This window comes from Trichophyton verrucosum (genome assembly GCF_000151505.1).
Source record: "Trichophyton verrucosum HKI 0517 chromosome Unknown contig00207_1.f1.exp, whole genome shotgun sequence".
NCBI classification, from domain to species: Eukaryota; Fungi; Ascomycota; class Eurotiomycetes; order Onygenales; family Arthrodermataceae; genus Trichophyton; species Trichophyton verrucosum.
Genome location: NW_003315515.1, coordinates 18,501 through 44,989, shown reverse-complemented (window position 1 = coordinate 44,989; position 26,489 = coordinate 18,501). Strand labels below are relative to the sequence as shown.

The following is a 26,489-nucleotide window of genomic DNA, read 5'->3' as shown; positions in this document are numbered from 1 at the left end:
ACTTTCGAACTTCAACCTCCATCCTGCACCATCACGAACCCCCCCCCAAGAGCACGCAGCACTCCCACAGCCGACACCAGGACTTCTTCCCGAGCAAGAAACAACGAGGCTCAGACGGTCTGTTCTGCCCTCCTCAATCAGCTGGATCGCGGCACCGGAGCTTTGCACCTCTTGTTTGACGCCCAAGTCTCCATCAAACACACGCCCGCCGTTACGAGAGAGGCTCGCTTGTCTGAGGTCACCCTGCAGCAAACCACAGTCGCCAAAGCAACCCGTTGCACTGGGCTTCCTTTTGCTATTGATTTACTTATTTATTCCTCTACCTTTCTTTGCCTCGCCCTTCTCTCTATCAAGCATCCAATCACGATCAGATCAAATGATCGCGTCTCCTAGATGACCTTCCCTTCCCCTTCTCACTCCGCCCAATCCTCGATTGCTTCCGGCTCCGATCAGCCCACTACTGCTCGATCTTCGAGACTCCAGCCGTCAGCTTGGGGCGTCCCGTCGTCTCAAGCGTCCGTTCGTCGTCCTCTCACCCTTGCGACAGCTAACCTATCTTCTTCAACCGGTACATCCTCTCCGTCTCGCCGGACACCCGCCGCAGGTGCAGTTGCATCTCCGTCCCACACTAGCAACCCAACGCCTGCTCCCGGGCCTGCCACGTCTCCATTGACCTCTACATTCTCCGCCATCCTGAGCTCGGGCTCTCGGCTCCCAGCTGCGCGTGGTAATCCTTCGCCAGCCGCAACTCCTTCTCCCTTTGCTTCTTCTTTCCAAGCTGGCGCACAGCACCCTTCACAACAACAATCACAACAACATTCAATTACATCTCCAAAATCTACCACACCACTCCCCCCTTCAGCAGTTTCGCACCTGGCGACCCCAACGGCTTCCGCACCAGGAGGAGGAGGTAGTGGTGGGGGTGGAGGAGGCGGTGGTGGTGGTACTGCCGTGTCAAGAGGCGCCACGTTCTCTCCTCTGTTGACTGGTACTGCAGTCGGCTCTCCTACCGGGTTTCCATCCGATAAACCGTCTTCCGCGACAGTGTCGTCAACGGGTGGCGCTGGCTCCAGTCAATCATCACTCTCGAAGATATCAGTAGTCCAGGTTTTTCTTCTGCTGGACTCGATCAACGAGAAAGAAGGGAAAGAGAAGTGGGAAACCAAAGCGGCACAGATTCACAGGGTTAGTTTTCCATCCGTTGTAATAATTCATCCCATCTTTTTTAATTTGGCCAATTAGCGACTAACTTTCTATGTAGCTCGTAAACTCCAACGGTATGGAAGTGTTCTCAAAGTACTTCCGCCGTCTGCTCTCAAGCAATGCTGGCCAGATATTTTCTGGAGCCAACAAAAATGTTGACAACTCCGGGAATTACCCTTTGTTGGTCCAGGAGGTGCAGAAGGTGGCGCTCGACCCCGACCAGGGTCGAAAGATAGCAGAGACTATCGATACGTCTGAAGGTGACATATTCAGAGACTTTGATCTCTCCACCTTTCTCGACCATTTTAAACTCGATCCCATACTCAAAACCGCTCTTACTCTTGCCTTTAAAAATGTCACAAAGTCTGATCTCCGTACTAAAGGTAAGCCAATCCATCATCGGTAATAGCCTCAGTGCTCTCGACATACTGACTCTCTATAGCCGACGCGATCCTATCAGCATCTCTCCCTCAATTCCTCCAGAGCCTCTCCACCATCTCAGACTCTAATAAAGATTCGACACCATCCTTTATTGCTCTTACCATCGAACGACTTATCTTTAACCCCCCCCGTAATTTTAACGAGGATATGAAAAAGAAACTTATCTATGATGTTCGCATACGCTACCAAAATGCAGATTCTGAGGTCCCAATCGAGGTTGATTCGGCTTTACAGATGTTTTCCCTCACAGATCCTCGACTGTCCCTCGTCCGTCAAATCCAGGCTCGCGGTCCTCAATCCCTGGGTGATCCCGATACCATGCTTGACACTATCAAGGCCGCCGGTTCAGATGCGTTTAGCGGGGAACAAATTGGCAATGCAATCCTCTTCATTGTCCTCTCTCAATCCTGGCAACAGTATCCACTCGACCTTTTGGTGTCAACTCTCCTAAAGCAACACGCTTCTCAGCCGATAAACTGGCCCGAGGCTGTACGGCAGTTTGATAAAGATGGACTTCGTGTCGATAACTCCCAGTTTGCAAGAATATTCAACGCGTTGCTTCCTGTCGCCCAGGAGGACAATTCACTGGATCTTCAGATGCTTTGGGGAGGTGACTGGGCTCATAAAAACGCTCAATTCTCCTTTTTGACTGCGTTTCTCTGTGCTGGAATTGACACACCCGGCATCGATACATCACAGATTCCTAACTTCCGTTCTGCCTTTAGTTCTGATATATTTGATGACGCGTCTGAAACTGTCAAACTCCAGGCAGAGCAAACCAAGAACAATCCCCTCCGCTCCCTCGATGCCACAAAAGCAATTTTTGATCTAATACTTGTCTCGCCTGCAACATGGGCTCTTCCAGAGAGTCAAAACTTTGTCAAGACCATCCTCCAACACGACCTCCCAACCTTCCTCTGCTCCGCATTTGCCATACCCCAGCCCTGGACCAACGTCCAACATAATTTCCTTGTCAGATCATTCATGATATTTATCTTAAAGCGACAGGATGGATACCAGTTCGCACTTCACGGAGTTTGGAAACTCAACCAACAATGGGTCGGAGAGCAATTGTTCCATGCTTTCACTCAGGATCCTTCTTGTACTGATCTGATCTATGAGCATGCAGTTGAGCATGGCTGGCTTGACTATCTACTGGATTTTACCAATGGCCTTGCCATGGATCTTGCTTCCCTTGCCCACCAGAAAGGTTCCTTCGACCTGGAGCAGTGGGTGAAGGGGACCGCTGGAAAAACGCCAGTTGATATGGGTGGGTTACTGGCCAAGTTTCTCAGAATTAAGGCTGAAGACGAGTTGCGAGTGCAGAGAGGGGAACAACCAACTCCGCAAATGGTCAGCCTATCCGTCAAGACCGTATTCGCTCTCTTGATGATTCTGGAAGACTACATCACTGACCATGAAAACCTAACCCCTATTCAACGGATCTGCCTTCAAACTTACCCCAGACTAATCAACTATGGTGAGGGGTTTGATGATGTTATTGAGGCCAACAGTGTCCGGGGAAATGCCATTCCTGAGGACATCGATAAGAAGATGCGCGATCTTTTCGGGAAGATGTACCATGAAGAGCTCTCTCTCCGGGAAATCCTTGAGCTTATGAGACGGTACAAATCCTCTCGCGAGCCTGCTGAACAGGACCTTTTCACTTGCATGGTTCATGGTCTCATCGATGAATATCATTGCTATCATGAGTACCCGCTTGAAGCTCTCACGAAGACGGCTGTCATGTTTGGCGGCATTATCAATTTTAAGCTTATTTCTGGGATACCCTTAAAAGTTGGTCTTGGGATGATTTTAGACGCTGTACGCGAACACGAACCTCACGAGTCTCTATATAAATTTGGTGTTGAAGCCATTGAGCAGTTAATAAGCCGGTTGCCTGAGTGGGTTGGGTTTTGCAGCCTCCTGCTTCAGATACCTAGCCTTCAGGGTTCTAATATCCACCGCAAAGCAGAGGAAGTCCTTCGTGAACAAGGTCACCATCCGATCAATGGTGTTGATGGAACGGAGGCTAACGGCGTAACTGATGGATTGTCCCTCGCTAACGGCAGTGTTAACGAACTTGTCAACGAAGGATCTCCCCGCAAATTCCAGTCTCTACACGTAGGACCCCCACTTCGGCCAGATATCTATAAGGAGCCAGATGAAGACACTCACGACAAGATCCTTTTCATCCTGAACAACGTTTCAGAGCAAAACATCAAGTCGAAACTTCAAGATCTTCGGGAGAGCTTGAAGGATGAGCATCATCAATGGTTTGCTTCGTATCTCGTTGAGGAGCGAGCAAAGCTACAACCAAATTTCCAGCAACTATACCTAGACCTTTTGGAACTTATTGATGACAAGACGTTATGGGCAGAAGTGCTTAGGGAAACCTACGTCAGCTCTATCAGGCTTCTTAATGCGGAATCGACAATGAATTCTACGATTGACCGCACTCATCTAAAGAATCTTGGTGGCTGGCTAGGCTCTCTGACAATTGCGAAAGACAAGCCCATAAAGCACAAGAATATCTACTTCAAGGAGCTGCTTATAGAAGCATTTGATAGTCAACGCCTTACTGTCGCCATTCCGTTCACCTGCAAGGTCCTGAGTCAAGCCATGAAATCGTCAATTTTCAAGCCTCCAAACCCGTGGTTGATGGACATCATTGCACTATTGATTGAAATTTACCACTTCGCTGAATTGAAGATGATCCTTAAGTTCGAAATCGAAGTACTCTGTGGAGACTTAGAACTTGACCACAAGACAATCGAACCGTCGACATGCATTAGAGAACGCCCAGCTCAGCTCCATGAAGGATTACCTGTCGCTTGCCTCCCGGAAGGATTAGAGGCATTTGATGATATGTCACTCACTGGCATGAGCCGTGGCATCCGAGCCGATCGAATATCTCCTTCTTCCATTATCTCAAACCTCCCTAAGCTCGACCAAATTCTTGTCTTCCCGCCATCTGCCGATCCCAACACTCTAAAACAAATTGTTCACGGTGCTGTTGAACGTGCAATTGCCGAAATTATTGCACCAGTCGTTGAGCGCTCGATCACCATCGCCTCCATCTCAGCTGCTCAGTTAATTTTGAAGGATTTTGCCATGGAGCCAGATGAGGAAAAAGTTCGCCAGGCAGCAGGGACTATGGTTCGTGCTCTTGCTGGTAGCCTTGCTCTCGTTACTTGCAAGGAACCCCTGAAAATGAGCATGACGAACTATATCCGTATGATCCAGCAAGAGTATTCGGATCAACCGATGCCAGAGGGTCTTATCCTTATGTGCGTGAACGACAATCTGGATGCTGCTTGCGGTATTGTTGAAAAGGCAGCTGAGGAAAAGTCTCTCCCAGAGATCGAAAAAGTTATTGAATCACAACTTGAGGCCCGTAGGCGCCATCGTATCGCGCGACCCAATGAAGCATTCATTGATCCTTCTATGAGCCGATGGGCTTTGTTTATTCCGGAACCATACAGACAGGTTCCTGGAGGATTAAACAAAGAGCAACTAGCTATATACGAAGAGTTCGCCCGCCAGTCGCGTGGAGCAGGCCCAACACATATCCAGCATGCATCGACAGACTCGGGTAAACAAATACCAGACGTTCTTCAAGAAGCTTTCCCAGGCATGCCTAACTTAAGCACCCCTGCGGACCAATCCGCGATTCCTCACCCCGCTAGCCGAGGTCCACAGGATGCAGATGTTCAACAACAGGCGCTTGCTGGCACCCAACCACAGATCAACGGGTTTTTGGAAGCGTCTACTCCACGCGAGAAGATTGACGGGCTTGTTGTTGAGCTTCAGCACACCACTCGATCCGAGAAGGACGAACATATCAAGGACATTGCAAGGGATAGCCCTATCCTCCATGCATATAATCAGGTCCTCAGAGCTATTCTCTCATCCCAGAATGGCGAAGAGTTGGCAAGAATGGCTGCTATGAAAATCTGTAATGCCCTTTACACTCAAACCGAGAAAACCCTTGAAATAGAAGTTCTCGTTCATCTGTTGACCAAGATATGTGAACTCTCATCGCTCGTGGCAAGATATGTATGGGCAGTCCTCGCTGAGGTTGATGATGGGCAGATGTTCAATGTCCCAGTCACGGTTGCCCTTATCGACGCTGGATTGATGGATCTTCATCGAATTGACATGAATATTGCCAAACTGATCAAGGACAAGAGCCACGCCGCATTGGAGTTACTATCTGCACTGATGAACCGCGTTCTACTGAATGATGAACCATCAGCACTACGATCTGACTTTTCTGGGAGTCTGGATGCGCTGAACCAATGGGTTGTCGAAGAACCTGATCTTCCCCTTGCTCGTGAGATCATCCAGACCCTTCGAGAGTCTGGAATTCCAGAATCAGCCAACACTCTTTTGAGCGACTTGGCTCGATCAAAGAGAGATCAGATGGAGTATATCTTCAGTGAGTGGATTGGCGTATACAAGTTCCCCGGATCCAACGACAGGATGTATAGTGCCTTCCTGAAAGATATGCACCACAGACAGGTCATGAACACACAGGAAGACTCGGCCTTGTTTTTCAGGCTCAGCATTGATATATCTGTTGCCATGTTCGAGCACGAGTATCAAAACGTCAGTGGAAACATCGATGAGGCATTCTTGTATATCGACGCTCTCGCCAAGCTGGTTATACTATTGGTGAAATTCCAAGGCGATGCTGACGGTGCGGTCAAGGCTAGCAAGTCGGCCTACTTAAATTCTATCCTCTCTCTGTTGGTTTTGGTTCTCAATCACCATCAAGTCATGCGAGGTGATAGCTTCAACCAGCGAGTATTTTTCAGACTCTTTTCGAGCATTCTTTGCGAGTATGCTGCCAGTGGCCTTGCACAGACAGACCAGCACAAGGGCATGATGCTGGCTTTTGCAGACAAGTTCTTGTCACTCCAGCCTAAACACGTACCAGGTTTCATCTACGGATGGCTATCGCTTATTTCTCATCGCGTGTTTATGGCTGAGATGCTTACCTTGGATGATCAGGTGGTGAGTACATACCTTTCGCTATCCATATCATCTTGAAATGATTTTACTAATCGTATCCATAGGGCTGGGAACCGTTTTGTGAAATAATGCAAGTGCTGCTGTCATATATCGGCGAGCAGCTTAAATCCGCATCTGTGACCTATGTGGCCAAGGACATCTACAAAGGAGTGCTTCGAATTCTTTTGATTTTGCACCATGATTTCCCGGAGTTCGTTGCCGAAAATCATTTCCAATTCTGCACTGTTATACCCACCCACTGTAGCCAACTTCGAAACCTCGTGTTGAGCGCTTATCCATCGTCGTTCCAAAAATTGCCTGATCCGTTCCGTGACGGCTTGAAGGTTGATCGATTGGAGGAAATGAGCAAAGCACCAAAAATCACCGCCGACATCGTCACACCACTCCAGGAAGCAATGATCAAGGCACCGGTGGACAATGCATTACGGAACTTCAACACTGCTGATGCTGCTATTCAACAAATATCGGAGATCATTTATAATCCCCCGGCAAGAGACACCGGGCTATTCTTTAATCCAATCAACGTTAATACTGTTCTTTTGGAGGCACTTGTTCTGTACATTGGTCAGAGTGCCGTCTCTTCATCAGCTCAGAAGCCTGGCACAGCTTCTTTCAGCAACTCCCCCGCTCTTGGGTTCCTGGAGAAGTTAGTGAACATGCTACGCCCAGAGGCCCGGTATTACCTCCTCAGTGCCATTGTAAATCAACTACGATATCCGAACAGCCACACCCATTTCTTTAGCTTCGCCATACTCAACATCTTCGGCTCAGAGACTGCGGCTCAGCATGAAACTCATATTCGCGAGCAGATCATCCGTGTATTGCTAGAGCGATTGATTGTCCATCGACCTCACCCTTGGGGTCTTATCATTACACTCCAAGAGCTGTTGCAGAATGGCAATTACTCGTTCTTCCGCTTGCCTTTCATTCAAGCGGCGCCTGAGGTATGGAGGTCCTATAACTACCCGGTTCATATGGCAGGATGCTAACATGTGTCTTCTAGATTGGTCGTCTATTCGATGCTCTTCTGCAGCACATTCAACAGCAAAGCCCCCGCACTCTAAGTTAAATTCTCTTCTAGCAAATAGTTGAAGTGAAAAAAAAGTATATGAGACGAAATCCATACGACGGATTCTTCCTTGGAACTAGTCACTGGCCGTGACCTTGATGACGACTATGACGATGAACAAACATACCCCGACTCCATACGCTTATCTTAATCTTTTCAAGCCTTCACATGCGCATATGTACCTTCCTCTCCCTTTTACAAATTTCTTTAGATACCGCTCGGATGGGTTTCATGGTTCGCTACTTTGTTTTTGGACGGCATGCATGCATGATCTGGGGGTTGTTTATTCGTCAAGGTCCTATGTAATCTTAAAAAATAGGTGTTTTTTGTTTTGCTTCTGTTTACTATTTATTCAGCTGTTGATCTTCATACTCATTCTGTGCACCTGACGTTTCTTGATTCTACCCATGCAGTACAAAATTCGTATGCACAAACAAGAGAGAAATAAACAACGGGCTCTCCTTAGTCGCTGGGGGCAAAGCTTTATCGGTATTACACTAGGTCATAATAAACACTTGCAAGAGCTGTATTCGATTGTCCAAAGACATTCTTCTCCTACGCTGTTCTAGATCTTGAATTGATATTTGCACGTGATATGTAGTACAGGGCTAGATCTGTCTCGTCTTCCCTGGTTTTAGCAACAAACATCAACATCGACATACGATCATCTCATCCCATAACATAGGTGCAAATTGCAACACTTGACTTCAGACAGAGGGATCTTCCAGGTTCAGATTTCTAGTTTTCCAATTTTTGCAATGCTCAGTGGCAAGTTGTGATGAGGAAAACCCCCAACTAAGACTTGGAACCAATGGCGAATTTCCAACAAGAGCAAGGTGTCTCGGTACGAATACCCTACAATACCCAGTTTCTTATACCCGTTATTGATCTCCAGGCAGTCCATTATACTACGGCCCATCCAGGCTGCTACGTCGAAGTCAGCTCAACGGTCATATATAAGCGTATTTCTCTTCACCTGTGCCACCTTTGCTCTATTTGGCATATCTACCATAGCATACTGGGTGTTTTACTACAACTATGTACCCCAAATTAGCCTTGAACGGCAAATCCACCTTCAATATGAGTAAGTCAGATACAAGAAGATGGATAGCTTGGTCCATGACGAAGTTCTTTGTGTCTAGAATCCAAAATAACAGAGCTATACAGTACGAGCTTTCCATATGGCACGGCGGTTTTGGGGTCACGCATGGTTCCACTTCAAAAGTACGACGTCAAGGTGATATTACAGCTCCCTTCTACTCCTGCCAATCGTGCTGCAGGAAATTTTATGCTTGATCTTGCCTTTCTCAGGGAGCCTGATGATTTAGCTGGATCCATTGCAAATGCATCTGAGAACGTGCTGCTGCGATCACGCCGCCCGGCCATGCTGACCTACACATCTCCCATGGTAGATACAGCTCGACAGCTATGGAGACTTCCACTCTATATTCTCGGGCTAAAACGGGAAGCAGAGGTGCTTAGTATTGGAATGATGGAACGGGTTCAGTTCCACAAAGGAAAAGGACAAGTACCAAGGGGCCTCAGGCTAGAGATTCAAAGCAACGAGCGAATTCAAGTGTACAAAGCAAGAGTGAGAATAGACGCAAGATTTACTGGCCTACGGTATGCATGCTCAGGGATTGTATCTGTCGATTCTACGGGCATACTTGTGATGCCATTTGATATTGAGACTTCTTGCTAACCTCAAAATACATAGGTGGATTATGTATAACTGGAGAACTCTCTCGTTCCTGACCTTTGGTTCTATGTTTTGGCTCATTTCTACATCAGTTGCCACTGGAGTCTGGCTTGCACTTTCAAGTCGGTCTTCGGGGAACGAGGGGATGGTCGTTAAGAAAGAGGAGGATGTCGACTCCGATGATGGGTTTAAAGACAGCTCAGAGCCATCTACAGCTAAGCAAGAGGGTGTTGCCGCAAGGCTGTCTCCCGATATTAAGGCCGAGGAAGAGGATGAGCCGTCAGCATATGGCTCAAACGAGGATAACGGGCCAGATGAGGATCAAGGAAGCGAGTTGAGCGGGATCTAGCCGTGATCGTTGCCCTCCCTCGGCCGTGGGGAAGATCAGTTCCATACCGCTGGGAGATGTAATTAATATACCTAATAAGAGCTGTAATAGTCTTACTCGCCCCTGATTTATAGTCATATAGCCCCCGGATCTACCAGTAAAAAAAGACGAGATATAAAAGATGTCCAGGTGATGGTAACTATTAGTGGTGCGAGGTTTGGCCATGGGAGAAATAACCACTAACTAGTTAAAACCCCCACAGGTACTTCGCGGGGCGAACTTCGATCATTGAAATAAGAAATGACCTTTCGACAACAGCCAGCCTCCTAACTACGGTTCGCAGCCTGCAAGATGCACATCCTTGTAAGTTATTCCCGGCACAGTTTATCATGCAGTCGTTCTCGGTGCTCTTTGCCGGGTATTGTTCAAGTAGGTGGTGGTGAACTAACGTCTGGCCAAACAAGGTCGTTAACGACGACGGTCCGCCTTCGTCTCAATCCTCGCCGTACATACATTCTCTTATCCATACCCTCCAGTCCTCCGGCCATGTAGTATCTGTCGTTCTACCACATAGGCAGAGATCATGGATTGGCAAAGCTCACCTTGTTGGAGCTACCGTCAAACCGACGTACTTTCACCCGGGGACCCTTTTCCAAGACGACGGCACAATACACTCGCTACCACGCAGTGAAGAAGGAGAAAACAGCGAGGGAGACGAATGGATTCTCATTGACTCGACGCCCGCAAGCTGCGTTCAAATCGGCTTATTCCACTACTTTCAAGACCGCGGACCGGTAGATTTGGTGATTTCCGGACCAAACTATGGAAGGAATTCCACTGCAGTCTTCTCTCTCTCCAGTGGTACCATCGGCGGAGCGATGGAGGCTGCAGTTTGTGGATACAAAGCAATTGCTCTATCATTCGCTTTCAGCTCACGCGATCATGACCCAGTCGTTATATCAGAAGCCTCGAATCACTCGGTTCGGTTGATAGAGCACCTTTACAAGAACTGGACCAGTGGAGTTGACCTCTACAGCATCAACGTGCCCCTTGAACAAGGAATAAGCAAATCGAAGATTCTATATACGAACATTTTAGACAATCGTTGGTCGGGAAGTTGTTTCGAAGCAATTGATGCCGAATTAAGTGGTGAGGATCCCGGCCTGCAGGAACATCTGCTTAGACAAAAGGAAGAAGGGAGTACCCTAAATGGAGATACATCTGGCACCTCCTCCACGAGGTTCCAACACAAACACTTTAAATGGGCTCCAAAATTTGGAGATGTCTATAAGAGTGAGCAGACCAGCCCGCCGGGAAATGATGGCTGGGCTGTCAGGTCTGGTTTTACAAGGTACGTTTGTTTTGGAAGATTGTCTTACCAATGCCATGAGAAATTATAGAATGGCAGAACACTGATACTATTCTCTTTTCACAGCGTCACTCCGTTGAAGGCAAATTTCATGCATTGGCCGGGCTGTTCCGGTGAAATAACGCTGTGAGTGACGAATTGGAATGTTGGGGTACTTGATATGAAATAGCACGTATACTCTGCAATCTTACCACTCACCCGTGTATCTTCATGGTATACTATACCATTGACTTTTTCTTTATTTGTTTCTTTTCTTTTTTTATATATATATTGATTGTTATTGCTATACTTCCACAAAAGATGTGTCCTGACTGAACTGGATTGATTCCTTTTATACAGGTTGAATGAGACTCTGACATTTTATGCCCTTGTGGATTGTCAAGACGCCTATGTACAACCCCTTGTAATGGGGGCTATACAGAAGCAGTTCAAGAACATTCCTTACAGAATGATATCTTCTATATCCGAGCTACCTGACCCTGATTCTCCAGTCCTCCAATACAGGGTATATGAAAAGTCCGACTTTGAGCATGTTCACTTGCATCCATCGACGTCACTGGTAAACTCTTACATCATCCGGAAGGCGTTAATTCGCAAACACTTCCTTTCTAATACTATCGCCAATTGGATCACAAAATACCCCGACAGCGTGCTTCAGAAGCATTTTAAACCTACAATAGACTTTGAATTAGACTATGCGGAGTTTCTGGATGAGGCCCTGCTTGAAGCTTACGAGCTACGTGAGAGTCTAGAGGCTAATGAGGAAAAGGAAGACTGTGAAAAGGAGTGGTGGATACTGAAACCGAGCATGAGTGATCGTGCGCAAGGGATCCGTCTCTTCAACAGTAAAATGTCTCTTCAAAAGATATTTGAAGAATGGGAACCCGAGGATACAGACTCAGAGGGAAGCATAAGCAAAGAACCAGATGGTGATCTGAATGACAAAACAGACACTGGGGTTGTTACGTCTCAATTACGGCATTTTGTTGCACAGCCCTATGTCCTGCGGCCCCTCCTACTACCGTCAGCTGCAAATCGAAAGTTCCATATCCGAGTTTATGTTTTGGCAGTTGGCTCCCTGAAAGTCTATGTGTATCGAGAAATGCTTGCTCTCTTTGCAGATAAATCATATTTTCTTCCGTGGGAAAAGGGAGAAACTGATGAGGACGAACTCAGCTATCTTAGTCGCCACCTCACCAATACCTGCCTTCAATCCGATTCTACTGGGCAAGACGCGGCTCCTGAGAATGTTCAGCGTTTCTGGAAACTAGATGACAAGGGTGCTTCGGTGGAAACAGGATGGAAGGACCGCGTATACGACCAGATCTGCGTGGTCACGGGTGAAGTATTCGAGGCAGCTGCTCGCGGTATGATGGTTCATTTCCAACCGCTACCTAACGCATTCGAAATATTTGGGGTCGACTACCTAGTCGATGAAACAGGCAACGTATGGCTACTCGAACTAAACGCCTTTCCCGACTTTCGGCAGACGGGAGAGGAGCTAAAATGCGAGGTTATCGGGAAACTGTTTGAAGAAGTAGTCGAGATTGCAGTGAAGCCCTTCTTCTTCCCTACTGCTGAGAAAGGCAATGCAGCAGACGAGCAGGCTAAACCTCGATTCCGATTGGTGGCCGACCTCAACCTGGGAATCAAATGAGTTTGTCGGAGCGTTTGTTGTCAGCAGCTCTCCCCCGTTTCGACGGTCATTGGGTGTCTGTGGAGAACTCTCTTCATATCCTGGAAGGTGATTCTCTCCTATTTCTCCTAGATACATCGCATCGTGCATTGTGCAGATTTGTATCCCGGTTGCCAACAAATATGTGTCACTCTGGAAGTGTTTGTTGGCTTGCCGGCCCCAGTGCGATGGAACTATATTTTATGGTTGGCTGTTCCATACGAATGAACTAACTTAGCCTGTTCATGCCTCGTACGCCGGCAACCAATACCATCGCTTGGCCCGGCAAATACACGACTGTAACGCTTGGATCGCTTTTGGAATTGGTGTCGCCTATAAAGGCAAGGGTATCATGACATTGGTTATTATTAAACGTGTGTGCAGTAATAATATTGATATGCGAAAGAAAGCAAGAGCAAGAAAAAGAAGCGGACCGCCGTCCCTGCTGGCAAGTCAGTTGATTGCTAGAAACGTTGGGCAAGGCTCCTGTTTAATCTCAATCCCTGTAAAAAGTATTTTGGCACTGAGTTGGAGCTCCCTGGCATCTGACCGTGGAGGCCACTCCCATCACGCTTCCTCTCGGTCTCTTTGTCCCAGCCAGGTGGAATTGAGCGTTGGTAGCTTAAGGGGAGGCGAAACCGTTTACTCCGTACATGAAAGAGTGGTAAAAAGCGTAAGCCAACCGCCGTCCAAATCATCCCCCGGGTGGTAATTTTTGCTGCTCATCCCTTTCTTAAGTTGACATGCTAATGTTTAAGTCTGCAAATCGACCAGCAAATCGACCAACTAGCGTTACTCTTCGTCCAAAGATCCAACTTTTAGGAAGATCTGCGGCGGAGACCCTTGGATGACGATGACGATTCAACTATCCCGAGCGGACACGTCTGTGTGTATGAGATTTTAACTATATGCTGCTGGGGAATATAGCTACGGAGTACATACTCCGTACGTCCCACAGGTATGAATGTAAGTAGGTCTGCCAAACGGGATGCTCCCCTGCCTGCGGCCACTCAAACCACGCTGCCTCGTCCTTCAAAATGCCCTCTGCCAGCGTCTTCAACACGCCCGCTCTTGAGCTGCCGATTGGCCACTGCAAAAAGACGGACGCAGAGAAATATGCAGAGGAGCGAGCATTGGTCCCATCGTCGTCGTCGTTCGTCTCCCCCACGGGTTGATACAGATGCACAATTTACTCCCACCGAAGCATGAGCCAATCTATCGTGTCACACTGGCTTGCAGCTAAATACGAGACGACAAGCCTCCCGAAGACCTGACTCTCCTTTTTTTTTTTTTACCTTTCAATCAATAATATGCTTGCTGCTCCAACAGCAGCTCCTTCAAATGCGGGTGTTCTTATCTGTGGCGATTTCCCCTTCCACGAAGCGACGCCCGACGGCTAGCTTAAGTGCTGCCCGTTTTTCATAAAATATTTTACAAATGCAAAAAATGGACACGAAAAGGTCACGAAGCCATAACTAGTTACAGGATGGGACATGGATTGATGGTCAAAAAAGAACGAGAAAAAGTATAACGAAGAGCAGGGATAGTACACTCCTTTCTCTTGATCACACTGGTGGACAAGGGGCCCGGCTGTCTTCCCTGAGAAGGAGGGGATGCGCGCAACTCTGGAGACAAGACAAGCAAGTCAGTCCCCTTCTTGCTTCCCAGCAACTTTTCAGGGATCGCCGATTGGGTGCGACCTACATGTCTCAAAGGGCTGGACAGTCTGTCGAGGCGCCTATCAATGGATAAAACATCGAGGGAGCGTTGTTCTTCTCTCGGCCTTTGCTCCGCTCTAGAACTCTGCCTGACGGCTTCGGCAGTCTATTCAAACTCTTGCACCATGGAGTCAAAAGTCGATCCGCGAAGAGGACGAGCACGCTAGCTTGTGTTAATCGGCATAATATCAAGCCTGGCGTTTGTGCTATGACAGGTCTCCACCACTACTAGGTGCAAGCAAGCTGCTCCGGAAGAAAGGGGAGCATGTGTTGGCCCAGAGTTGCCGTGTTCATGTGGGATATACAGAGTATCTCACCGATCTAGATAACTATTTACAGAGCAAACAACTCTGGCTTGCGGCGAAGAACACAGGCGAAGACGAGGACAGGCAGCAACTGGTCACCCTTTACTCCCTTCTCCCCCTTGTACCTGCCGCCACCCAGGTAGCCAGGGGTCTCTACTGTTTCTCCTTCAATCGCCATCTCCAAGGCTCTCTGGTCACTCGCTATTATGCCTCCGAGAGCTTCTCCATCAAGATGCAACTTCACCAAGGAAGTACTTCAGCTAGACCCAGCGCTTGGGTCGCTGCCCAGGCACCCGAGCCGCATCTATTTTTGTTCATGGGATGCAGTTATAAAATATAAGCCGGCTTGAGTCGCAAACAGCAGAGACAAACGGAAGCCGCCGTCTTCCCGTCCTTTTCTGCTCTTCTTCTTCTTCTCCATCTTTCTTTTCCCTTTCGGGTCATCCCTGAGGCTTTCCTCGGACGGTCACCTCTTAAGGGACGAAAACAACGCCTTCGCTTCCTCCCGAAGCGCCTACCAAGTAAATCGGCTATATTAACTTGGTTCCTTCCCGCGCGCAAACCAACATAACAACTTCAGCAACATCAACATCAACATCAACCACTGAGTTCCATGTAATATCTTCTTCTTCTTCTTCTTCTCTTCCCCATCGTCTTCCTCCCTGCACTTCTCGTCGACATCCCCCTGTCCGCTTGGTTTTTCTTCCCTCCCCCTGACCTCTGATGTCAACCCTGTAGCGCGTGTCCGGTTGCCGCCTCGTTTCTTCTTCTCCTTCGCCTCACCAGGGGTTTGTTCTTTTCTTTTGCTTTCTATCACCGCTCTTTGTTGTCCAGGGTTGTCTGCTGCCTGCCCTTCCCTTCACATCCCCCCCCGTATGGAGTACACCATCCTGGAGGTAGACACGCACACATGCTTTTAGCCGCATGCTTTAGTCGCCTTAGCCCGAACTAGGCCTTACCGCTATAACCAGCAGGCCGCAACCGCTTGCGAGAAGAGCAAAAATAGCCCTTGAGAGAGAGAGAAGGGAAAAAAAAATAACCCCGAGACTGAGCAAAGGGGAGAAAACCAAAAAAAAAAAAAAAAAGAAGAAGAAGAAGACTCCCGTCTTTTGTCCAGGAGGGATTTCGGCCCTCACCCAAGCCCATCCATGATCCCACGCCTCCAGGTGGGCCGTTTCGGATTCATCCTCGCCAAGAGCAAGAGTAGTTCTATCTTTTTTTCGACCCGCTGGCTGCTGCACCTAACTAGAGCTCAGGGCTTCGAAGGCCATCACCATCATGGAGGAGGGCTACGGCGGTGCGTCGACGCTGGACGGGATGTATTTTGCTAAGCTTGTGCAAGATACGCTGCCGTTGCTGGCGGCCGTCTACTTCTTCGGTGCATATTTCATAACAATTGTCTTTGCTCCTGGTAGCGAGAAAAATAGTACCGGCTCGTCTCGCCGTTCCAATGTTGTGATCGGGTTTTTGATATCGACCGTCTTCCTGACTTATGTAAGTCTGTCTGTTTAACCTATGGACAGGAGTTTATCTCCCGGGCTGCCGTCGATCCATGGCTGGTTATATGGTCAGATTTGCTTACCATCGTTTGTCTCTGCTGAACAGATCGTGGACGCGGTAAACAATCTCTCTTCCACCATTGAAGGTGACGGGGCTGCCTTTGCAAAGGGCCAAATTGTAGGTTTCTTTTCTTTTTTTTCGACATAGGTTCATGCAAAGCCATAGAGAGTGTCAAAAAGGTGACTTACTGTTCTTGTAGCTGTCCGAATTGTCGTCAGGGCTTCTCTGGTTCACAACAATATTGCTGTACGCGGACAAACCACCACAGCCGGTGTCATACCCTTTTTACGGCCAGTGGATCATATATCTCGTGTCAGAGATCTCCCTGCTTCTGTGCCCTGCAAATATTTATGCTCGAGCAAACATTATCAGCATTCTATGTCAAACCCTGAGAATCATCACCCTTTCACTGCTTATTTGTGCTGCCTTTGGTCCCCGAGTCTTCCCAGGCAAGCAGACAAAGCTCGATGAGGAAAATTCGCCTTTACTTGCACATGAGCAGTCGCTCATTGCGGATCCGGGTGCCACTGGTGCCCGTGTTAACGGGTCCGCATATGGGTCGTGTGACTCGGGTATTTCAAACAACCAGTCATCGAAAGACAAGCCAAAGGGCTCCAAGCCAAAAATAGACGCTGATGATAGTGCGGACGATGAGAAAAGAGGAGGCATCTGGTCATCGATGAAGGACTTACGGGTAAAATTGGACGACTTACCATTATTCTTATGCATAACCAAACTAACTGTTTATAGGAGCTTGCGCCGTTCTTCTGGCCTTCAGGGAGACCACGACTTCAGCTCCTTTTCGGAGGAATGATCCTCTGTTTGATAGCTGAGAGGGCAATCAACCTTTTGATTCCTATTCAACTAGGGCTGATAACCGATATCCTCAGCAAATCTCAAGGTAACAAAACAAAGAAAGAAAGAAAACTCGTTCTTCATATAATCCATTGTTATTAACATACCTCCCTTTAGGTGGTCGCTTACCCTGGGAACAAATTTTAATATTTGCTGCACTCCGTCTTCTCGACTCCAGCGGAGGGTTACCTGCGCTGAGAAGGTTTATGTGTATGCCAGTTGACGATTTCTCGTACCTGAAACTGAGTACAACAGCGTTCAATCATGTCATGTCATTATCTTGTGACTTCCATGACAACAAACACTCCGGCCGGCTATGGACTGCGGTTATCCGAGGACAGTCTGTTAAAGATGTCATACATAGTATTCTCTTTCTGGTCGCCCCAATGATCATAGATCTCGTGTTAGCCGTTGGCGTGCTTTACTACGTCTTTGATGGCTATATGGCACTTGATGTTGCGACAGTGATGGTTCTCTTCCTATGGTCGTCTAGCAAACTCGTCGCGAAACAGAAGGATAAGCGGCGAGAGTGGAACGAGGCTCGGGGAGCAGAATTTACTGCTCTATTTGAATCGACGGAGAACTGGCGCACTGTTTCCTATTTCAGTCGAGTTCCCTATGAGATATCCCGATACTTGTCCCTGGTACAGGCCCAACTGAAAGCCAGGTTCAAATTTCGATTTTGGGATCATATGGAGAATGCGTCCCAATCAGCCCTACTAATATGCGGACTTACCGCTGCTTGTTTCATGGCAGCACATCATGTTTCCACAGGAGAGAAACCGATTGGAAATTTTGTTATGCTACTGAGTTACTGGGCCCAGCTATCCAGCCCGTTGCAATTCATCGCCAATGGATTCGGAGAGATGGCCCGTGATTTAGTCGATGTTGAGGAGTTCCTCTCAATTTTACGCCAAAAGCCCACTGTCCAGAATTCTCCTGATGCAAAACCTCTAAGATTTGAAACTGGGAATATAAAATTTACGGATGTCAATTTTTCGTACGATGGAAAGAGAGGAGTACTCCGAAACATCAACTTTCAAGCCAAAGCAGGTGGTACTACTGCATTGGTTGGACAGACTGGTGGAGGAAAGTCAACAATACTTAAGTTGATATTTAGATTTTACGATCCCACCCAAGGAAAGGTGGAGATCGATGGTCAGGATGTTTCTGGAGTTTCTTTAGAAACACTCCGGGAGGGTATTGGTGTGGTCCCACAAGATCCAACACTTTTCAATGCTTCAATTATGAGCAACCTACGCTACGGGAGGTTGGATGCTACAGATGAGGAGGTAATGGAAGCCTGCAAGGCAGTTGCGCTCCATGACAGATTTATGAGCCTGACAGACGGATATGACACTTTGGTAGGCGAAAGAGGTATGAGATTATCTGGTGGAGAACTCCAGCGTGTTGCCATTGCACAGGCTATCTTGAAGAATCCCAGAATTGTTCTCCTAGATGAAGCCACGAGCAGTGTCGATAGCGAAACAGAGGCAGTGGTTCAAGAGAGTCTAAAGAAGCTCACCGCAGGTCGAACCACGCTTGTGATCGCGTAAGTTGCCGTCTAGCGTTGCTGGATTCATCCTTGCCAGCTCTAACATGCTTTCTAGACATCGACTCTCCACCATTGTGAACGCAGACCGGATTGTTGTCATAAATAATGGCGAGATTGTTGAACAGGGAACCCATACTGAGCTGCTGCAGAATCACGGATACTACCGCCGCTTGTGTTTCCGCCAGGGATTCCTAGAAGCCAGTGAATCCGATAGTGGCACCCCATTCTCAGAGACTACTTGCTCGTGCCATCAATACCCATCGAACGGAGAAAGGTCATGGAAACCCGATGCACCTGAATTCGTTCCAAAGGCATACAAAGCACCAGGAGGGAACCAGTCACAGTTCCCACTAAGCGAGTGTGATCCGAACAGGCTGCATCAAGAAGATAAAGGTTTCTCAGAGTCGACTGTTGATATTTACGAAACAGAAACGGATGACAGTTTTCACATCGAAACTGGACCAGACCAGGAAAACTTTCAAGTAAAGTTTGCAGCAGAATGCACCACGAATACCAATGATCCTAGTCAGACTTCAAAGGGCGATGCTAGACTGAGCCACGATGAACCTAAGGTGTTCTATCCCACTATGAACGAGAATGTAAGGGGCAATTCCCTGGGGTTTGATGAAACCTATGATGCTACGGCCGCCGAAGGACTCGATGCTTCAAAGTGTGATGCACAGGACAAACTTCGCAGGGGATTATCAAAGAGCGAACCCTCGAATCTAGCAAAGGACATTAGCATTGATGGTGATGAGGACTCTGGTGACTGGCAAACTGTTGAAACCAAAACAACAGCCACATCAGGCCCAAAAAAGGCGGTAGTAAAAAACCCAACGCGTCCTCGTCGTCGCAGAAACCGAAAAGGAAGAGAGAACTATCAGAAAGCGGGAGTTCAGCCCTGAATGGGCTTCTGTCCCACAACTAAATCAATGAAATGAAAAGGAGTATCGGCGCAGGTCAAGGCCTTTTGGCTTCTTTGTCTTATCTTTGGCATGCGTGTTATAATTTGAACTAGGCGGGACTCGAGGATATAGATATGCCCATGTATATATATCGCCCAAAAGATATTTCATTGCTGCGGCCAGGAGTTGGAGGGTCATAAAGGGGGCTTATAAATTAGCGCTATCGGAAATGAGATTGAAGTATAATTCTTATGAGCGCTGGGTTTATAAATGCTGTTGTGTAAGGCATACAAAGAGTAGATACGGTAAATAACAGCTAAAGTGCTACCCAAATCTTTCTTGAGCAATAGCACGGAGGTAGTCCATGGTCTCATCCTCCTTGCGTCGATATGACCGAAGTCGGATTTCTCTTTCTTCAGCCCTGGCTCTTAAAATCTCCTCCTTCCTAAGCTCCCGCTCATTCTTCTTTCGCATCTGCTTTTCTTTCAGTTTCTTAAATCCATCCTCGCCTTCCCCTCCTCCCATGAGATCTGCATCTGCAACCGCTTCAATGGGTGAGCCACCGCGGCGGGCCTCGGCAAACTGGCGATTTGATGCTGATTTCTCTCGCTTCTTTTCTAAAAGCCGTTCTCGGGACCCCGGTTCTGCTCGCGGTGCAATCTCGTCTTCCATCCTGCGGAGCTCACCTTTGTGAGAATTGAGTTCTTGTTTGCGGATGGCTTTATTGACTCTGCGGGATTCTTCGAGATCTAATTGTTCATCTTCTGTAGAGACGTTAGTTATTCATGAAATGTTTTAGAGTGACCGAAAATATAGATAAAACACAGATTAACGAACCTCGTTTGATGGTTAGATCTGCTAGAGTTGGAATTTTCGGTCCGGACCTGTAGCTGGACATTTGGCGCTGCGAAGTTGGTATTTGTGGCCCATAAGATTCCTCCTCGTCCTCTTCATCTTCCTCTCCCTCATCCTTATTTTGCCCTTCCTGTTCAGCCGAGAGACTTCTCTCGTTGAAATCCTGCGAGCGACGTTCACTGAAAGCAGCAGAACGCTCCTCACTATTCTTATATGAAGGAGACGCTCTTCTCCCACGAGGGCTGTGAACGGAAGTCTCAGGGGAGCCGCGATTATATGCTCCTTCTAGCGCTTTCCTAAGCGTTGCCGGGTCGTACCATCCTTCTGCAAGTTCACCCCGGTTCCTCAGTCATGTTAGTTATTAGAACTCATAGGTGACGGTATAAATGAAACTAGAGAGATCAAAAGATATACCGCGTAGCTTTTGCTAGGCATTTTTCCTTACCATTTCCCAACAAAGCTCTTCCATCTCCCTTTCAGTTCACGATCGTCAAGGTCTTCCATGAAGATGCCTTTTTGGATATCCAGATATGTTCCAAACATCGCTTTGTACCGTGATAGATCGCGCTTCGAAAGAGGTGCCGCACCTAGCGGTAGGACCGCCGCTGGGCCTTCAGATGACCGCTGCCGTCGGTGAGACCTGATGCCCTCTTGCCTGCTGCGGCGATATCTCCGACCGCCATCGTAACTATTCTCTCTGATGGGCGAGCGTGATCGAGTGTCCGCCCTTATGGAGGGTGAGTGATTGTTGCGATCATAGTCACGGTGCCGACGGCGATGGCGATGGCGATCGGGAGGAGGGGAAATGGAAGTTTCGCGGTTTGACATTAAAGCGTTCTGGACGGCCAGTAGTAATACTAATAATATTGATATGGAAATCCCCAACTGCACGCTGTCTTCCCGGATAAATGCAGCTCTGTCCCAGGTTTAAGGTGTTAGACTGCTCGAATCGCGAGATGTTCATCTTGATATATGGATAAATTTAAGCTTCTTCAAAGTTTAAGGCTGGGGAAGGACTAAACTACTTATGGTTAGTCTGCCATGTGGCCTCGATGCAGTCCATATACATGGCTTCCCCCTTCTCCCTGAGTGATTACCATCGAATACTCTTCTATTAGATCTTGACACACTTGAATTACCCTGTATAAGCTTGGTATAGGTTTGACTAGAATGAGGTAAAAGTACATAAGAGAAATAACGTGGTGTCAAGGTATATATATCCCATTAAACATTCTCCTACCATTGCAAGAGCAAAAGACTGCAATTATTCCCAAAGGATTCCCAAAGAAAGTAAGCGGAAACACGCATATTCAACAAATAAACAGCGAGTCAGAAAGTTCGATTGGTGGGGTACAGGCGAGGATGCGGAGTTTGGAGGTGACTAGTTTTTAGCTGGCGGTAGATGCAGACTGCTGGTTGCTCTCGGCCTTGTCGGCCTCTTCACCTGCATCTTCAACCGAAGGAGAGGCTGCAGTGCTCTTGGCTTTGTTAGCAGCAGCCATCTGCCATGCTGGGATGCTTGCTGGTTTCCCGAGCTGAGAAAACGGGCTGCCGGAGCGCTCTCGTGGAGCTGGAGTTGAGGCTGGTACAGAGGCTGCCGCAGGGCTTGGCGTAGCAGGTGACGAGGTTTGTTGAGTGGCAGAAGCAGTGCCATTGACGTCTGGTCGCGTAGCGGCAGTTGTGGTAGCAGCGCTAGGCGTTGGAGTCGATGCACCAGAACCAAGTCTATTTGTCAGGAGAACCTTCAAGCTCCTTAGCTCTGAGTTGAGCTCCCTTAGCCGTTTCTCGTTCCCTTCGCGAGCTCCTTCAATGGCTTTTGGAATGCCATCCTTCAAGCTCCTTACTTCTTCACTAATGCGCCTAGTTTCATCGTCACGTCTCCGGGACGAAACTTTGAGTTCTTGAACGACTTCCTCTACGTCACGGAGCGCAGTATCAAGTCGAGACGTTCGGGCTTCTTCAGCAGCCTTGAGGGCAGCGGTATCTGCGGAAAGTTGGTCTAGGAGAGAAAATGCACGAGAAAATTGCTCATCCACACTTTCCTTGTCTTGTTGAAGCTGTGGTGCGGTGGGAGGCGCGATTAAGGGTGAAATATAACGCTAACAGAACAGTTAGGGCGGACTATTGCAGATCTAGTATAGCTGACCAACGTACCTTTGCAACAAAATAAAGACCATAACCAACACCACCCATTACCGTCGCCATGATAAACCAATCCCTCCAATCACGCCTTGGGAGACTTAACATACGGAATCATATTAGCTGTACGTTTACAAGTAAATATATATCGGGCTACTTACTCTGGAGGAGTTGGGTAACCCCATTGACCAGCCTGTCCGTATCCATAGCTCTGGTTTGGGGGAGCCCGGTATGGCGGCGGTGACGGGACAACTGCACGGCCCTGTTGCTCTGACGCAGGTGTAGATGGACTAGAAGAGCCGCTTCTAGTTAGGGCTATATCAATCTCTTCCTGTGTCAGGTTTTTGGACTGCAGGAATGCAACTTTCTTCTCCAGAGGCGCGGACGACACAGAGGGATCCTGGAGGACTGTAGATATAGATAAGTACAAGGCATGCAGGTATGCAATCAACAGGATAGACCGGTGGCTGACATACAAGTAACCTAGCACACAATAGATGTCGTTAGCTGGAGATGCTTTGCATCAGGGACATGCGACAGCCGACTTACCGCCGACGTGATCAGCTCCTCTCGAGCCATGTCGCCAAAGTAACAAGTTCAGTATCTTTCTCTATCCAGCGGTGGTTATCAGCAGCATGAGAAGAGCCCCTGGGAAACGCAGATATGGGAGGGGACAACAGCAGGGCGTGCTTCCTCTCCTCGTCTGCGCTGCTTGTCTTTTTCTCTTCCCCGGAATCTCGAGATGTCGCTCTTTCTTTTCTACCAAAAGCTTGCTTTTCGCCTGTCGAGCCGAGGTTCAAAGGACGCGGTCCCGTGATTATCGGTGATTTGATACTCCGGCGCCGAGGTTCCAGTCTATACCAAATGCAGACTAGCGTGGACTCCGTACACTTTGATTTTGTTTACTTTTCCCAAAGCGGACATGCAGGGTTGATTGATATTGACGGCCGTGGTTGTTATCGATGTTGTTGTTATTTGAAGGAGACATAAACGCCAAACAGATATCTGCCGCGAGAAGGGCCTGGCATTTGTTGTCGCCGCTGTCTCTGCTCTGCTACGCTTTGCCATATCTCCAGCTGCTGCTTGGCACAAGTAACAAGCCCTTGCCGCATCGTCATGGCGCAGGATACTGGGCTTTTCAGTGTCCGAAGGCCGCGAGAGGTATTACCCCCCCCCCCTCTTCCCTTCAATGGACCTTTGCAGGATGACCTTTTAACTAATCTGGATATTATAGACACTGGGGAATGTCCAGAACTATACTTCAATTCCTCAGCCATCCTCTGCGCTCAAGCGAACTAGCACTGCCGCAAATCTACAGAATCCACCGTTTACATCTCAACATGCCAGATCCTCCTCTCTCGTCTCATCGCTGAGCCGGCCGCAGCAGCCTGTTTTCCACCGCCAGTCCACGAGCAGTAATAACTATGGTATAGACGGCGGCCTATCGAGCGTTCGGCGTTCCGTGTCCCATAATGTCCTCCACAGCGCAAATGCTGGCCGTCAAAGCTATGCGCCAATGTCCATGGCGCCTCCCCCGCCGCCTCAACTACAACGACGAAGCAGCGTCTTATCGCGTCCATCAATGGGCCCTTCTGCTGCTCACCAATCATTCTTTGTTCAGGGGTCTATCCCAGCGGGTGTGCCTCGAGATCCTCGACCCCTGAGGGACAGGAGTTTTCAGGCGCGCATTAGCCAGGAGATATTGGAATATTTAACGCGCAACAACTTTGAACTGGAAATGAAACATTCTTTAACGCAGAATACGTTGAAGTCACCGACCCAGAAGGACTTTAACTACATATTCCAATGGCTGTATAAGAGGATCGACCCAAGCTATCGCTTCCAAAAGAACATTGACACCGAGGTTCCGCCTATTTTAAAGCAGCTGCGCTACCCCTATGAAAAGAATATTACAAAATCTCAAATTGCAGCAGTTGGAGGCACCAACTGGTATACATTCCTGGGTGTGTTGCACTGGATGATGCAATTAGCCCAAATGCTAGACCGATATTACCAGGATCAGTATGACTATGCCTGCGCAGAGGCAGGTGTTGACGTGACTGGCGATCGTATAATTTTCCGCTTTCTATCCGGTGCATATCATGACTGGTTACAAGGTGGTGAGGATGAGGATGACGAGGTAGCAGAACAGCGGCTCGTCCCTCACGTTGAAACCATGGCAGCAGAATTCGAGAAGGCAAATGAGAAGTATGTGCAAGAACTCCAGGCACTAGAAGAGGAAAATCGTTTACTCCGAGATCAGCTCGAAGAACTTGAAAAGAATGCCCCTGATATTGCCAAGTTGGATAAACACTTCAAAATTTTGGAAGATGACAAGAAGAAGTTTGAAGACTACAATGAGAATGTTCAAGGGAAAATTGATAAATATGAAAACCGCATCAAATTCTTGGAGGAGGAGCTGGAGAAAATCGATCTGGAGCTCCAAACCACTGAAGATGACCGAATAAATCTGCAGTCAAGTGTCGATAAGCGAGGAATTACAATCCAGGATATTGATCGCATGAGTACAGAGCGAGATAGACTCCAGAGAAGTGTGGAGGATACCTTGGTGAGGCTCGATGAGACTCATGCAAAAGTCATGGAGAAGGAATCAGAAGCCAACATGAAGCTTGAAGAATTGGAGCAGGTTACTAAATCATACAACTCCCTTGCCTACCAAGCGGGCCTTATTCCTTCTACCACTGCTAACGCCAAAGGAGTCGAGTTTGAACTTTTCCTTAATATCAATGATCAACTTGCGATGTCTCAAAGCCACGCTGTCTCCGAAGGTGACCGATTACTTGCTGATGCGAATACGGGATATCACCCAACAAATCTTATCAACCTCGACCTTCGTGGTGTGATTCGAAATCATCTTATTTCCCTTCGCAAAGAAATCAATGAGCGAAGAAAGATTGCACTAGACGAAGATATGAACAGGAGAGACCTCCTTGAAAACATTAAAGAGGCTATGGACGAGAAAAAGAGCGAGGTGGAGGCCCTAGAACATCGACGTCGTGCTGCAGAAGAGGAGTTTGAGAGGACAAAGGAAATAACATCAACTCAGAAGTTAGCATCTGACGCTCAAATTGAAAAGATGGAAAAGGAGCTGGCTAAAATGCGTGCAAGTCTAAGCGAAAGTGTTCAGCTGATGGAACAGAGGGAAATGAATACCAACATTGAGCATGAACAGCTTGTTTTGCGCGCAAATGCACTTCGCGAGGAGCTTCATACTGGAATTGAAAGCATGTTGAATGATGTTATCAAGTTTAAAGTCCATGTGCAGAAGGGGCTGGAAGATTATGAAAGCTTCGTTGCAGATGAGGTTGAACAAGAACTGGGTGCGGAAGATCTCGGCGAGGAAGGCCAGGAAGATGCCCCCCCAGGATGAATCGAATGATTTTAGCTGGATCAGCTAGATTTCTGTTTCATGATTGATGTCGGTTTGGAGCATTCTATTGGCGCCGGGTACCTTTTTTCAGGGCATCCTTGGGATTAAGTCTATTGTCTATAGTTAGGACTTACCGACGGAGTTCTGCCCGGTGTTTATTTTCTGTATATACTTTAGGAGCATCGTCCTGCATTTGAAGAATTTAACCTATATATCAATAGCACATTGATTGCCCGTGTCCCCTTTGCAGACTCGGATATCTTGTAAATGATGACTAAGCGATATTTTTCTACCAACTTTTTTCTCCAAGAATTTTGTAGCAGCTCGAGCTACGGAGAACACAACTACAACGCCGCCCAGTGCCGCAAGAGAATTGGTCAACCCA

The 26,489-nt window shown here is 47.9% G+C and overlaps 8 protein-coding genes across 8 annotated transcripts; 6 read left to right on the top strand and 2 right to left on the bottom strand.

The window, feature by feature from the left end:
• Positions 1 to 393: 393 nt before the first annotated feature.
• Positions 394 to 7,670, top strand: TRV_02382 (uncharacterized protein; the record flags this gene model as incomplete). The annotated part of the gene is made up of 4 exons (XM_003023441.1): positions 394 to 1,185; positions 1,262 to 1,586; positions 1,646 to 6,663; positions 6,726 to 7,670. The coding sequence occupies 4 exons, from the start codon at positions 394 to 396 to the stop codon at positions 7,668 to 7,670; spliced, it is 7,080 nt and encodes a 2,359-aa protein (XP_003023487.1).
• Positions 7,671 to 8,957: 1,287 nt separating this feature from the next.
• On the top strand, positions 8,958 to 9,798 carry TRV_02381 (uncharacterized protein; the record flags this gene model as incomplete). The annotated part of the gene is made up of 2 exons (XM_003023440.1): positions 8,958 to 9,373; positions 9,468 to 9,798. The coding sequence occupies 2 exons, from the start codon at positions 8,958 to 8,960 to the stop codon at positions 9,796 to 9,798; spliced, it is 747 nt and encodes a 248-aa protein (XP_003023486.1).
• A 330-nt stretch (positions 9,799 to 10,128) lies between these two features.
• TRV_02380 (acid phosphatase, putative) lies at positions 10,129 to 11,193 on the top strand (the record flags this gene model as incomplete). The annotated part of the gene is made up of 3 exons (XM_003023439.1): positions 10,129 to 10,140; positions 10,314 to 11,128; positions 11,178 to 11,193. 3 exons carry the CDS (start codon positions 10,129 to 10,131, stop codon positions 11,191 to 11,193), a joined length of 843 nt encoding a protein of 280 aa, XP_003023485.1.
• A 359-nt stretch (positions 11,194 to 11,552) lies between these two features.
• Positions 11,553 to 12,803, top strand: TRV_02379 (uncharacterized protein; the record flags this gene model as incomplete). Its single annotated transcript, XM_003023438.1, has 1 exon — positions 11,553 to 12,803. The coding sequence occupies one exon, from the start codon at positions 11,553 to 11,555 to the stop codon at positions 12,801 to 12,803; it is 1,251 nt and encodes a 416-aa protein (XP_003023484.1).
• A 3,319-nt stretch (positions 12,804 to 16,122) lies between these two features.
• On the top strand, positions 16,123 to 19,719 carry TRV_02377 (uncharacterized protein; the record flags this gene model as incomplete). The annotated part of the gene is made up of 6 exons (XM_003023437.1): positions 16,123 to 16,338; positions 16,417 to 16,521; positions 16,604 to 17,098; positions 17,155 to 17,353; positions 17,377 to 18,811; positions 18,870 to 19,719. The coding sequence occupies 6 exons, from the start codon at positions 16,123 to 16,125 to the stop codon at positions 19,717 to 19,719; spliced, it is 3,300 nt and encodes a 1,099-aa protein (XP_003023483.1).
• A 324-nt stretch (positions 19,720 to 20,043) lies between these two features.
• On the bottom strand, positions 20,044 to 21,117 carry TRV_02376 (uncharacterized protein; the record flags this gene model as incomplete). The annotated part of the gene is made up of 3 exons (XM_003023436.1): positions 20,044 to 20,483; positions 20,557 to 20,870; positions 21,020 to 21,117. 3 exons carry the CDS (start codon positions 21,115 to 21,117, stop codon positions 20,044 to 20,046), a joined length of 852 nt encoding a protein of 283 aa, XP_003023482.1.
• Positions 21,118 to 21,962: 845 nt separating this feature from the next.
• On the bottom strand, positions 21,963 to 23,292 carry TRV_02375 (uncharacterized protein; the record flags this gene model as incomplete). Its single annotated transcript, XM_003023435.1, has 4 exons — positions 21,963 to 22,631; positions 22,729 to 22,813; positions 22,875 to 23,113; positions 23,263 to 23,292. 4 exons carry the CDS (start codon positions 23,290 to 23,292, stop codon positions 21,963 to 21,965), a joined length of 1,023 nt encoding a protein of 340 aa, XP_003023481.1.
• Positions 23,293 to 23,829: 537 nt separating this feature from the next.
• Positions 23,830 to 26,104, top strand: TRV_02374 (uncharacterized protein; the record flags this gene model as incomplete). The annotated part of the gene is made up of 2 exons (XM_003023434.1): positions 23,830 to 23,874; positions 23,948 to 26,104. 2 exons carry the CDS (start codon positions 23,830 to 23,832, stop codon positions 26,102 to 26,104), a joined length of 2,202 nt encoding a protein of 733 aa, XP_003023480.1.
• Between the last annotated feature and the right edge of the window lie 385 nt (positions 26,105 to 26,489).